Genomic DNA, 14,476 nt, shown 5'->3' on the forward strand with positions numbered 1-14,476 from the left:
AGAGTACTCCTATCCCACAGGAAGCCCGGGCAGGAGGGACCTGATCCAGAGGCTACTGCAGCAAAGTATTGGCCACATCAGCAGCACCTGCATCATTGCTACAGAAGAGCTGGAGCATTCACCCACCATCTGCTCACACCGATGTTTGCTGCCTCGACACCTGTTGCTGTACCCAGGGGACTGGTGAGAGGGCTGTTGGCCCATTACTGACACTGCTAGCAGAGACCAAGTTGACAAGTGTAGGACACCAACAGCACTTCACACATACTGCATCCATGCCAGCCTTATAAAGTACCTCTGTTAAATATATAGTGCATCTATACTTGATCTGTACACTGTTCTACTGAGCTGTCCCTGCATCTGACCTGCCTTTACCTGGTACCTGTCTCATATTTACATTGCGTCTGTGCAAAGACTACACCACCTCCGTAGTATACCTTAACTGCATGCAGGTTCATCAGGACTGTCCAGCCCCAACGATAGCCATCAGAAGAAACATCTTAGGGACTGGCCCTGTTACGTAATCTGTCCTCATATCCCCCCTTCCATCTTCCTATACACATACATATACATAGCTCTAGTGGTTTATAGTGCAAGCATTATTACTGCTCACTGTTGCACTTCAGGTGGCGTTGTTACTGTTTATGCAGACCTGGACAGCAAGTGTAATTTTATACCCTGTTCTTACTGCTAATTACTCTGTATACTAGTGTGTAATATTACCATTGTCATTAATTTTATTCATTCTCCTCTCTGCATACCTTGTTACTAATTTTATTTGTGCCTGTTTCTTTAAAATAGCATTATTGCTGGGTACTTGGTGTTACTGTCAATGATTTCCTGTGATATTTTGTGTACTCAGCCTGTTGTGTCAGAAGGGCTGAGGTTTTTGAGAAGGTCCAGGCCCAGAACAAAGGACCCATCTTAAGCAGCGACTCCTTTTGGGGGTAGCGCTACACTAATTTTCTTAATTGTGGATTGAATTCCTATCTAGTGCACAAAAAAACAAGAAAAATAGCCCTGGGACTTTAGATGAGGTGAGAGAGGTTTAGCCAATGTCCACAATGAACACTGAGACAAAATCAATTTATTCATTTCAAAATGTTATGTAACTAAGCGGTAACAACAATGATTGTGAGTTACCAGGCATAATAGCCAATGTACACAACACAGATGAACGTAAATATACAAAGATTTATTACAAATGTTATACATCAATGAGCAACAATAAAACTTGAAAATTGCTGGGTCAGTAAGTACACATACAAAATAAGATGATAAAATGTACATACATGTGGACAGGGAAGTATGTAAACATAATGCAGACATCAATAATACCCAGCATGTACCGGCATAAAATAAGCATCAATAAAGCCCTATGCATTTCGCGAGACCCTGCTCGCTCTTCAGGGGCGGATGCATGAATGTTGTATCTGCAATGTAAGTAATAAGATCAATAAATGTATGTAGTTGGTAAATGGGGGCAGATGGAATGGTTAGCAAGAGAGGCCTGATGCTGAGACCTCATACTTACCGGAGTCTGAGATGAATCGCCAAACGCTGGATATCGAGATGGCAGCAGTGTAATGCATCCAGCTCGGGAGCTGAGGAGGTGGAACAAAACAAGGCCACAATAGGGGAACATCCGGAGGATCAGCACGGACTGGGTAGGGGTATTTCTCACTGCGGTCTCCACTTAGCCCCTTAACATTGTGTCTGGAAAATGTCTGCAAGGATGCATATATATCAGAGGGCATCATAACTGCAAGATGAACTTATTGTATAGGGTTCTAAGCTTTAATTTATATATATACATAAAGATGTAAGTGAGTGAATTAAGGTTATAAGAGTATCTTGGTATGAACAAGCTAACTGAGATATGGAATATAGTAAATGCATGAATGCATGGTTATAAAACTGGTATGGGCAGAGAGACTACGGGGCAATGTAGAATGATATAGTATTACATGTGTATAAAAACAATGTAACAAACCCAATGGGTGTCAGGAAAGTAAGAAAGTTGTACCTCAATAGGAGTGAAAAACATCCAATGGTTGTCAGTTTGTTCTTAGAGATGTGACCGCTCTATCCAATCGCCAAGTAATGAATCAGAATCCCAACCGTGCTGAACGTCCAGATATACCCACAAGACCCCGAAGGCTACACCCCCAGCGTCATGTACGGGCGGTGACGCATGGGCGTCCAAAAGACATCCACCATCAAAGGGGGGTGCACAGATGCAACAACCACCCACCCGTCCGGGATGACCCACACAGCCCACACCTGAGTTACCTCAGGGAGACGTCAGTGTATGGGCGTGGAAAACATGGCGCCGATGTGCAGGTGGCCACCCCCGTCACAGACAGGAGAGGACAGCAAGAGATCAAGAACAGAGCTCCCCTGTGCACATCGCAGCCCCCGAGCTGGATGAAAACCACTGCCACAAAAGACCACCAGCGAAAGGGGAACAGCTCAGCCCAGCAAGGCCCCCTGGGAGCAGTATGCAAATATAACTGGCCAAAGAGTGATAACACACTAGATGTAATATGGACAAAGGCTAATGGTAACAACAGACCAGTGTGTGGGCTGAATGGGTGATGAATAGGGGATGTTCCCCTATTGTGGCCTTGTTTTGTTCCACCTCCTCAGCTCCCGAGCTGGATGCATTACACTGCTGCCATCTCGATATCCAGCGTTTGGCGATTCATCTCAGACTCCGGTAAGTATGAGGTCTCAGCATCAGGCCTCTCTTGCTAACCATTCCATCTGCCCCCATTTACCAACTACATACATTTATTGATCTTATTACTTACATTGCAGATACAACATTCATGCATCCGCCCCTGAAGAGCGAGCAGGGTCTCGCGAAATGCATAGGGCTTTATTGATGCTTATTTTATGCCGGTACATGCTGGGTATTATTGATGTCTGCATTATGTTTACATACTTCCCTGTCCACATGTATGTACATTTTATCATCTTATTTTGTATGTGTACTTACTGACCCAGCAATTTTCAAGTTTTATTGTTGCTCATTGATGTATAACATTTGTAATAAATCTTTGTATATTTACGTTCATCTGTGTTGTGTACATTGGCTATTATGCCTGGTAACTCACAATCATTGTTGTTACCGCTTAGTTACATAACATTTTGAAATGAATAAATTGATTTTGTCTCAGTGTTCATTGTGGACATTGGCTAAACCTCTCTCACCTCATCTAAAGTCCCAGGGCTATTTTTCTTGTTTTTTTGTGCACTATTAGGGATGGAGGTGTCAGAGGGGTCACACCAGACCTTAATCTTTCTTTTTTTGAATTCCTATCTAGTTACTCCAGAAAAACATTATATATTTATTTAGGTTTTGAAGTTCCCTTAAAACTGTTTTTGAAATAAAGTTCATTAAATTATTGCATTTACTGGGGCACATTATAGCCATGTAGCAGAAAACATACACTTTGAATTATGAATATCATCTTTGATTATCGAATAAAAGATCTGCCTACTCTCCTGGTGTGATCAACGGGCATCTCAAGTTGCTGTAACTATTTCCACCCACTCAAATTCAAAAATAAAAGGACCACCCTTCTTTCTTCTGAAAGATTTAATTAATGAATGGTCATTTAAAGATTTCTAGAATTTAGCACAGTTGAACATTAAGTTTAGTTTCCTTCATTTTTTTTCTAGCATATTGTATAGCTAGCAATCTGTTCATTGTCAAGGTCATATTCCTTAAATGGAGAGTAGTGTTTCAATGCAATGCAAATCAAATTACAGGTATTTTATTATTCTTACCCAGGATTGCATGCATAGGTTACGCCAGAGCCAAATAAAAATGTTCCAGTCTGTATGTATCCATTACTGATAGAGCCAGGTTCCCCACAAGATATTGCTGCAATAAAAATGAATGAATAAATAAGTAAATAATAATCCTTGTTTATCATACATTAGCCCCAACATTCATATACATATTAAATATAAACATAATGCACACACTTTTAAAGTTATAATCCAGTGGTGTCTGCATAATGATTTTCTACAGAAAACCAGTTACTGATTTTTCTTTTATCTTTTAGTTTTCTATTAATGTTTACGAAGAGGTTCCTGACTTTCCTATATCTAAATGAAATGCACTTTGCACATATTTTATCCTTCTGCTTATATTGATTTGACAGTGCCAAACAAATTATAGCTTATATCTGGTTATTGAAATATCTAATGTAGTGACAGAAACAGTTTATAATGATCAGGTTATTACTGTAGGTTATATATAAGAAAAATGCATCTGCAAACTCATCTGATAAACTGTCAGAATTAATTTGGTGTTATCTGAGTGTTAGAATAACCATTAAAGTGACATGTACACATATCTTTCTTCAGCCAATTCAGAGGAATTCAAAGATGGCACAAGCACCCCCATCCTAACCAGGTGGGATTTGACTCCCTTTCCTGAACCATAAACTCAGCTCATTGTCTTTATGGACATCTCAGCCACAACAGCACAAAACCATAAGGAATTTGTGCCTATTACCAAAATTCTCCAAGACCAACAAATTATGTATAGATAGGGTTTTCTTACTAAAATCCTGTTTTCCTTCCAAGGAAAAATTACTTCCATCCTGCATCCTAAAGATGGTATGCTACAACTGGGGCCTGACTCCAACTCCCTCCATGGAGGTACATCACCACAACTTGCTTACATGTGTCCCTGTCACCTGGGAAACAGTCAATAATACCTACATATCTTTGACTTTGTAGGACTGCTCTCCCACCTCTAGGTGGCATTTTCACTGTATTTTAATTCACACTTCCTCAGCAGGGATAGCACACTGTCTTTTACTTTACCCCAGGAATGGTGAATGCTGTTGTTGTAGTGTTTCTTGTTGTTTTTTTCTTGTTCCACTTGTTTTTCTTTACCAGTACTAGATACTTGCTCCTTAAAATGTTGTATGTCTAGGCTTAAATCGATGATCCTAACTTGCTGTGTGTTAATCCTCCTTGCTGTCCCTGCCCTTCATGTACCTTTTCCAGCACCCCCCTACTTATATATATGGCGCCAAAGATAACCTCCCACAATGCCAAGGGGCTGAATAGCCCATACTAGAGGGCTATACTATGAATAGAAGCCCTTTTACAAATATGCAACATACTTCACAGTGCATGTACATGTGAAACTCATTTTCATAGCCTTAAAGCCCCTAAATGCCACCATGCCAAATTCTCCCACTATTTATTAGCTAACGCAAATGCTAAAAGGTAAGGGGGGATGAATGCAATAAAAGACTGCATTTTTTATTTCAACTCCAGAACCTTGAGGAAGATGTCCATGGCAGATTTATTATTCTTTCAGATTCCTTTAATGAATGCTACATAAAAACTGTTAATGTTTATACGCCTAATGAATGTCAGGAAGAATTTTATAAGACTCTTCTACAAAAACTCCAACTACCGGTATATAAAGATAAACCTATAATATTACATGGTGATTGCAACACAGTTGTTGAAGTCTCTATAGATTCTATAGATTCTTCTAATACAGCAAGAAAGAGTTCCACAACATTATCATCACTTCTCCCATCAGAAGACTTCTATGATGCATGAATGGCGCTGTTTACATGGCTTTGAGAAGGATTATGCTTTCTATTCCAACACCCAAAACCCATTTATTCAAGGATTGATCTTGTCCTTACAGTAAATTACTAAGGGTAACACACCATACGCCATGAACCTTTTTACAAACAGCATATTTATGATCTGGAGACTCAACGCTTCTATACTTACTAATGCTGTTTATAAGGAAGAGATCAAATCTGAATTGGAATCATGCCTTCAAAATAATTTTGGCTCAGTTTCCAATGTAACTTCACTATGAAATGCCTCAGCACACATTAGATGCTTATTCCTTAAATGTACTGCCCACGAGAAAAGGAAACACATGAAATAAAATTTCTTGCTAACAAATCAAATTTGTGACCTTGAAAAATACAATAAATACCAACTTAAAGCCAAATGTCATACAGAACTACATAACTCGAGTTATCAATTTAGTTCCTGCTAGGATTTCTTAATAAGTTTAATAACCATAACAAGGCAACGTCTTACCTTTTACACTCAAGGGAAATCTAAAATCCCTTTTCTCAAAGCTCATAACAGTAACACACTTTAAACCCTGTACAGATAGCTAATCAGTTCCATAATTTCTAATCTGATCTTTATAATCTTCAGACTTCTGGTTCCAACCTCCCCCCTACAGTGGTAACTATACAAAGGTTACGCCACACGGCAACCACGCAGTTTGGGCTGCGCAATATAGCTATTCAACTATCTCCGCTAGAACACTTACTAGTAGATCCTTCTCATAACAAACTGGGCTCCACGTACTATAAATCTTTATTGCACTCCACAACACTCAGACTCAGCAACACAATCAACAAGTGGAAAGCTGATATCCCTGAGCTGACGGAGGACATGTGGCAGGAAATACTTTCCCTGCAGGTCCCCTCTGTCATCTCTTCCAGGGATAAGGTCATACAGACCAAACTATTATATAGATCATACTTTACGCCATCCTTACTATTCAAACTCAACAGACTTCCATTGGCAATGTGCTCCAGATGCAGTATTGCAGATGCTACTTTTTTCCATTTGATGTGGGAGTGCACTGTGATCAGACAGTTCTGGTCGGGGGTCACTGCCTTCGTCAGTTCCCTGACTCAATTACCTAATATTTGCAACCCCCTGAGATGTTTACTGGGCTATGTGGACGATGAAAGTATATCTAAAAATAAGCAAACATTTCTGAGAATCGTACTGTTTTATGCTAAAAAATCGATCACTATTCATTGGAAATCGCAATCCCCACCCACGATAGTATTTTGGTTGAACACTGTTAATCAGGCTATACCGTTATACAAACTAACATATGAAGCCAGAGGATGCCCAAAAAAATTTCAAAAAATATGGGGTTTGTGGACTAGCTCTGAAAATACTATTACACCTGCCATATGAAGCTTATAAGGAAATATGGGTCAATGTTACAAAGTTTAATAGAAATCAAGCAGACATGCAACTGTAAAATGTGGTAACCTGTTTACCAAATGTATACCAGTGTCTTGTATTCTGTATTGGAATGAGCGATGTTCACTTAGAATGTATAAATGTTTGTTCGTTTTGTACAAAAAAAAAACAAAATAAAAAAAATTTACCTTTAAAAAAAAAAAAAAACTATACAAAGGTTTTTGAATGCTGTACATCTTCCATCAGTTCAAAATTATTTCTGCTTCATTTACAAAGTAAGAGATTAAAAGGGTGATTGCAGGATTACCCTTACACAAGACTCCAGGCCCTGATGTGTTCCACAATGAATATTATAAAACTTATACTGATCTACTCACTTCTACCTCACTTATGTAACTCTTTTAACCACAGATGAGGGGACATGACCTAAAGATTCTCTTGGGGTGCTTATTGTGACCATCCCCAAGCCAGGTAAACCGTCAGACAATCCGGTTAATTTCCACCCAACCTCTCTTAAACATCAATATGAAATTCTACACCAAACATATTGCAGGTCGAGTATCGGAACTTACTCCCCCACTGGTCCATCCTGACCAGGTGAGATTTGTTGCTATATGACAATCCTCGGATGGCACTAAAAGATTCATTGATCTTCTACAATGGGCTGAGCATCATCTAATGCCTTCTCTACTTCTTTCCTTAGATACAGAGAAGGTGTTCGATCTCAAAGCTGTTCTCACAAAATTTGGCCTGACCAGCCATACGTTCAGTTATCCAAGAACTTTACATGCTTCCCAGTGCTAGGGTGTGGACAGCTAGTTTTCTCTTCATTCAATTTATGATTACTAATGACACCTGAAAGGGATGCCCCTGTTCTACGTTACTTATTTATTAAAACCACTAGGGAAACATCAATTCCAATATGCAAATGTCGGGAATTAAGACTGGTGATGTACAGTATAAAATTGGCCTTTGCGTTGATGACATATGCATTTCCTTGGCTGATCCTTTATAATTCCATTCCCCTTACAATGTATACTTGAAACATTTGGAGATATCTCCTTGAAAAAAATCTACTTTTTGAAATCACACATGTTGGCTATTGGATTGGGGCCCTCTACTAAGTTTCAGATTTCACACATGGTTCATTTTACACGGGCTCCTATGTCTTCTTCATTTCAACTATACTACTCTGTTTATAAAACTTAAAATTAGCAAAGATTTGCAGTCTACCTACTCTTCTTGAGCATGCTGCATAGTCTTTTTTTTTTAAATCCAACAAACTTTTATTTCTGGTAAACAGAGATAACAGAAATATGACAATGTGTACAGATAGCTCTGGAATACAGCATAAGCTTTGTGGTAAGTAAAATTCAGTTTTACAACAAAAGATAAACGTTCATGCTATATTCATTACGGCGTACCTCATTGGTTCACAGGTGGGTGCATAAGGTGCTCTGCCATGGCTAATAGTCATTAGCCATGGCAGAGTTATTAATATTCTATTTTTGCTTGTTTGCTTGTCTCCTGTATGTCTGCATCTTTACCATATATTAATGAAAGGGTTGGACTTTTGTTGTGTTGTCATTTTGCTTATATAAGATTGAAGCCTAATTAAATCAGATCAGATCATTCTGAGAATTGAAATGTCTTGTATGCGTGTCATAACTTTCATCAGAATGGTCTCCAGATCTGAATGGGTTTGAAGGAACACTCTAGGCAGGATATCATACGAGGCTTCACTTTCTTTTAGAACATCGCTACACCCCTTCAGCTTTGGTGTCAGAAGTGGGATGGTTATCATTATCTAAGTCTGGTAAGTCTGATTTAATTATTACTATTTCTCTTACCGTGACTTTTAGTTTAAAAGACCGTTTCCCTACATGGGATTAACAGAAGGTGTAGTGTTAAAAACATTTATGAAAACGTATGAACCTTGGTAGAAGTCTGTTCGGGTGATGGCAGTGTAAAGAACTCTGAGATAGTTCCAAAGGAACTCCGAGATAGTTCCAAGGGGTTCTGAGAAGCCCAAAGTAATGTAATACAGTACTGTAAGAAGTTTGATAAAGATATCTGATAGAGTGTGCCAGAAAAACCCAAACCTCTTTGCTTCCATTTCTGTCGCTTAGAAGTAAATAAGGAGATAAAATAAGTAGATAAAATAAGGTAATCTGTTTGTCTGTGTGGAATTTGTCAGGTGTCGTAAGGTAAGATGACACCTTTCCACTGCATTGTATTATAATGAAACGTAGAGTGATGCTACAATATTCGGTGATGTATTGATGTTGACTTTTAATGATTTACATATGAATGCTTTGACTCTAAAGTATAACCTGTATCGTATTGTAGTCGGCAGGAAGGGAACCTTATTTAGAGAAGGCAAACCATGGGTTTAAGTTTTAAGGTTTAATTTACATAACAAATTTGTGTTTCAAGAAGGATTGATAGTGCAGGGAGTAATATCACTTATTCGAAGAGCAGGGGAGACTTATCAAGTCTGTCCCAGGTCTTTGAAGTATTGTGACATTAGGGACGTTTTTACCAATTAAAATATGGGTAGAGCATTAATAACACTTTCCTAAGGTAATACATAAATTGGTGAGGCTAACTTTTGATTAAAACATGCTATTTGAATAATTCTTTTTGCTACTGACATCTCTTGCGAAGGGGAAGTCAGGTGCAAAATTTGGACATTTGGCTTTTTTGCCAACAGGGTTCAAGTATTAATATCTCACTGACCGTAATAGATAGTGGGGAATAGTTTGCGGCATTAGTACTACCGCAATTGAAGGCACTGTTTGAACCTGTTGGCACATTACAGAAAAAAATATATAAATTTTGAAATGTAAATAAAAATTGTTTGGTTATAAATATAAGAAAAGTAATAACATACAAAGCTTGCTTATGATCAGGGGAACCTCTGGCCATAAGGAGTGCTTATTGGCATTTTGCCAAGAAAAAAAAAGGTAAAAAAAGAGACTCAGTATCTAATTAGAATGTTTAGAAATAAAAAGAAATATGTACTACCCCAAACCCACAACGTCAGCTTTGGGAGCTATAGTTTATTTAAAGAAAGCTTGTAAGTGTAGAAATTACACGCAAAGAAGACATAAGGCTCATTACAGATAGTTTGGTGGGAACTACCTCCCCTTGGGATTGAACTAAAGTGCCTACCATAAATGTCTTGGAGGCACCAACCACCAAGGCAGAGGCTTATTCACTAAACACTGTTGATGGAAGGAATAGTATGTGGGAAGAGTTAGAGAAGGAAAAGAAAAGAGCTTTCACTAACAAATCATCACTCCCCACTGCAGTAGCTTGCAAACAAAAATCATCAGAGTCAGTGTTGGAATTTTGGAAGAGATTCCAAGAAGTCTGGCCACAAGACGCCGGACTTAACACTCAAGATGAAATGCACAGTCTTTTAATACAGACTTATCTCACTTACCTTGTCCCTAAATATGCACTCACTGTGAGACAGCAGATATCAGACTGGGCTACAAAGAGTATGACTGACTTTCAAAAAACGTTGACTAAAAAAAACGCAGCGGGATGTTTTGACATCCCAAAACAAACACCAGTACCAACACATTATCAAAATGATTTCTCAGGAATTTTTTTTTTTTTAAAAGCCGCTGTATACCTTTTTCGTAGCAACGCTCGGTGCTCACATGACCAGCCGCCTCTCTCCTCCTCTCCTTTCCTTCTCCCAGCTGACGTCAGTGGGGGTTTCTACACCCCTCCCGCTGTAGCTGTCAGGTTGAGAGAGGCGGCCGGTCATGTGAGCGGCTATAAAATAAGGTATATAGCAGCTTATTTTAAAAAAAATACACATACACTGGGGCACGTTATTTACTGTAATAGAGGGAATTGTAGAAAGAACACTAAGTGGCTTAACCACTTTAAGTAAGCTATTTCTCTTACCACATATTCTATATATGATGTTTAGGACCTTACTGTTTCCCATGCTCCTATCCCATTTGCAGAAACTTTAAACATTATTAAATTCCTTTATCTGGGGACACAAGAAACTATGAATCCAAAATGATATACTATTCTTCTCAACTAGTCATGCAGAAATGGGAGTTTGTGATAATACAAATATTAAGTCATGATTTTAGAGCAGGCCAAACACTGGAGGTACACTTCTTCTGATTCATTCTGGCTCCAAACTGAATGTTCAGCTCTAACATCTGATCTCCAACTAGCCTTAAGTGCTGCTTTATTACAACAACATCAACCCAACAAATTGTACAACAATGCTGTCACTACAATCTTTAAAACCTGGAACTCTATTAATGAAAGTTCCAAAGGCTTTTCGGAACAAGCTTTGATGCACCTTCTGTTCTATACTTTAGACCTGATTATTGAAATCAGTGCCCATCAGTGCCACCTATTAGTGTAGCCTCATTAGTGCCTCCTCATCAGTGCAGTCTATCAGTGCCTCCTCATCGGTGCCCATCATTGCAGCCTATCAGAGCCTATCAGTGAAGGAGAAAAACTACCCGTTTGCAAAATTTTATATCAAACTTAATAATGTACAAAATTGGGATAAAATCATGGGAGCAAAGAACACGGAGGAGAGATGGGTTTGCTTTAAGAGCATGTTAAATAAGGGCATTAGCCAATGCATCCCATTGGGTAATAAATTTAAAAGAGCGAACAAAACTCCTGGATGGCTTAACTCCAATGTAAAAATGCATATAAAAGCAAAGGAGAAGGCCTTCAAAAAATACAAGGTTGAGGGATCATCATCAGCATTCAGACTTTATAAAGAATGCAACAAGAAATGTAAGGGTGCAATAAGGATGGCTAAGATAGGGGGGGCGTGGCCAAGGCAGGCATGTGAGAGGACGCATCTCCCACAGCTCCCAGCAGTGATCCGGTAACCGATCCTCCCCCAGCCCACATACCGACTTTATTTTGCCCTATGCAGCACGGGCACGATCCTGAGACCCCAGGGGATCATCCACCGTCTCTCTGCACCAGAGGAAAGTTCCGAAAAGGACAAACTGAGATGACGGGCCTGGAGATCCAAGATGGCGCCGCGGCGTCCTCAGTGAAGCACACACCGCGCGGACAGGACAAGCTGAAAGACTCTTGGTCTAAAGTAAGACGCCAAAATTCACTGGTAAAGACGCCCCTAGAGATATGATCTACTATGCACAGAAAATGGCTGGGACATTGGGAACAGAGCAGTCATCCAGCCAGGCTGGGACACATGCTATGCAGGCAGACATCACACAGATGCTCTGGGGAGAGGAGGAGGGGGAGCAGCCAGCCCTTGCATCTGGGGAACCACAAAGCTCAGCGGACCCGGATGCTGTACAGCCTACTTTAGCTGATATACTCAGAGCTGTGAACAACTGCACAGCTTCAGTTAACACCTTGAGGGAGCAATTTGGGGGCTTGAGAGAAGATGTGTCATTACTAAGGCAAGACATGCAAAAAATACGTGAGCGCACCACGGCTGTGGAAAGCAGAGTCAGTGACATGGAAGACCAATTACCACCTATAACACAAGATACCAGAACAGCACTGCAATTAGCCAGGGATGCATGCGATCATGCTGAGGATTTGGAAAATCGCTTAAGGCGAAACAATGTTCGCATAGTGGGGCTGCCTGAGAAGGTGGAGGGCAGGGACCCCACTACCTATGTTGAAAACTGGCTAATGGAACTTTTTGGGAAAAATGCATTCTCCCCAATGTTTGCGGTGGAACGTGCTCACAGAGTGCCCTCACGCCCTCCTCCACCAGGGGGCCCTCCAAGATCCATTCTTGCAAGAATTTTACATTACAAGGATAGAGAAGCAGTGCTGAGACATGCTCGAGAGAAGGCAAATGTTCTCCACAATGGTGTCCGGGTATCCTTCTACCCGGACTTCTCGGCAGAAGTCCAGAGGCGCAGAGCTAAATTCACTGACGTGAAACGCAGATTGAGACTTTTGCAACTCCCATACGCTATGCTATATCCAGCGAAACTTCGGATTGCGGTGAGAGGCCAAGCACAATTCTTTGAATCCGCTAAGGACGCTTCAGTCTGGTTGGATAGAAATGAGCAGGCACTGAAACGGCAGGCTTCACAAGAAGAAGACTGAAAGGACTGAACCGGCTACTTGCAGAGAGCTGGGATACTAGAAAATGTTACTCTGTTCCTTTTTTCTAGATGGGCAACCAGAACATACCCTATCCTCTATTTCCAGTGTTGACAGATGTTCCTTGGCTGGGGGACTGAATATTCCTAAGCAGTGCAATGAGAGCGAATTGGACTAAAAGTTGAATTTACGAATGATCATTTTCAGTAAAAAAGAGCGATGGAATGTCGCACACGTTGCTAAAGTTGCCATGTTGGCAGAATGTGCAGTTTATAGCACATGAGAGTTTTCTTTTTCACCACCCCCCACTGAAGCGGGGAAGATCCTAGCAATAAGAGTTACAAGCAGAACGAATGATACCTCAACAGGACACAAATTCATCAAACCTACGGCAAACCTAGCAGAACCTCGCTACAGAAATGGATCCACTACCGTGCACAGGTGCACACAAAGTACCGGTCAATACTACTCACCTACAAGCAGACATGGCGGACATCCCATTAGTATCCTGGAACGTTAGGGGACTACACTCCCCATTGAAGCGCACCATGATTCGCATGTGTTTGAAGAAGTACATCCCCGGAATTCTCTGCTACCAGGAGACCCACTTGACGGCGGACACTGTGAGCTTCCTGGGATACTCCTGGGTAGGAAAGGCCTATCACTCCACGCACACCTCCTATTCTAGGGGGGTGAGCGTGTTGATCCATGGCAACCTGGACTTTGAAGAAATCGCAAATGAAATTGATAGTGAAGGTCGTTATGTTTTTCTCCATTGCAGGTTGGGTACACTGACTTGTGTGCTGGCGGTGGTATATATTCCTCCCCCCTTCACGGCGGCGGTGCTTAGGTCTCTGTTGACATTTATGGATGGCAGGCCTGACGCACCGCTGTTGGTAACGGGGGACTTTAATTGCTGCTTAAATCCAGTTGAAGATAGACACCCAGGACCCGGAGCCTCTGCCCTCTCCAGGGCTACCCCCCTGGCACGGTTGTTGCAAGAGGTGGGCTGGGTGGATGTCTGGAGACATAGGAACCCAGGAGTTAAACAATTTACATGTTTTTCCAAAACCCATGGTTGTTTATCTAGAATTGACCTGGGGGTGTGCAGCTTAAACATGCTCCCGTTTGTTTCTGATGTGATGCATAGGCCCCGCAGTGTATCAGATCACTCACCAGTGGTTATACGGCTTATAATTGCCCCAATAATTACATTACCTAAAGCCCCTTGGAAATTCAATGCTTTTTGGTTGAAACTATTCCGCTCACACGAGGGGATAGTTGGGAGCATGTGTGAGTTTTTCCGCACCCAGGATCCAAATGAATCGATGATTGGGCAATGGGATGCCTTTAAGGCATATTT

The 14,476-nt window shown here is 40.8% G+C and overlaps 1 protein-coding gene across 3 annotated transcripts in view; it reads right to left on the minus strand.

The window, feature by feature from the left end:
- The window catches only part of LOC141128474 (C4b-binding protein alpha chain-like), a 448,459-nt gene that overhangs the window by 117,138 nt on the left and 316,845 nt on the right, over positions 1-14,476 (minus strand). For all 3 annotated transcript variants that reach the window (XM_073615780.1, XM_073615778.1, XM_073615779.1), the window contains exon 13: positions 3,796-3,892. In XM_073615780.1, the coding sequence (XP_073471881.1) occupies positions 3,796-3,892 (97 nt within the window). The remainder of the gene's footprint in view (positions 1-3,795; positions 3,893-14,476) is intronic.

Source organism: Aquarana catesbeiana, linkage group LG02 (genome assembly GCF_042186555.1).
Source record: "Aquarana catesbeiana isolate 2022-GZ linkage group LG02, ASM4218655v1, whole genome shotgun sequence".
Classification (NCBI taxonomy): Eukaryota; Metazoa; Chordata; class Amphibia; order Anura; family Ranidae; genus Aquarana; species Aquarana catesbeiana.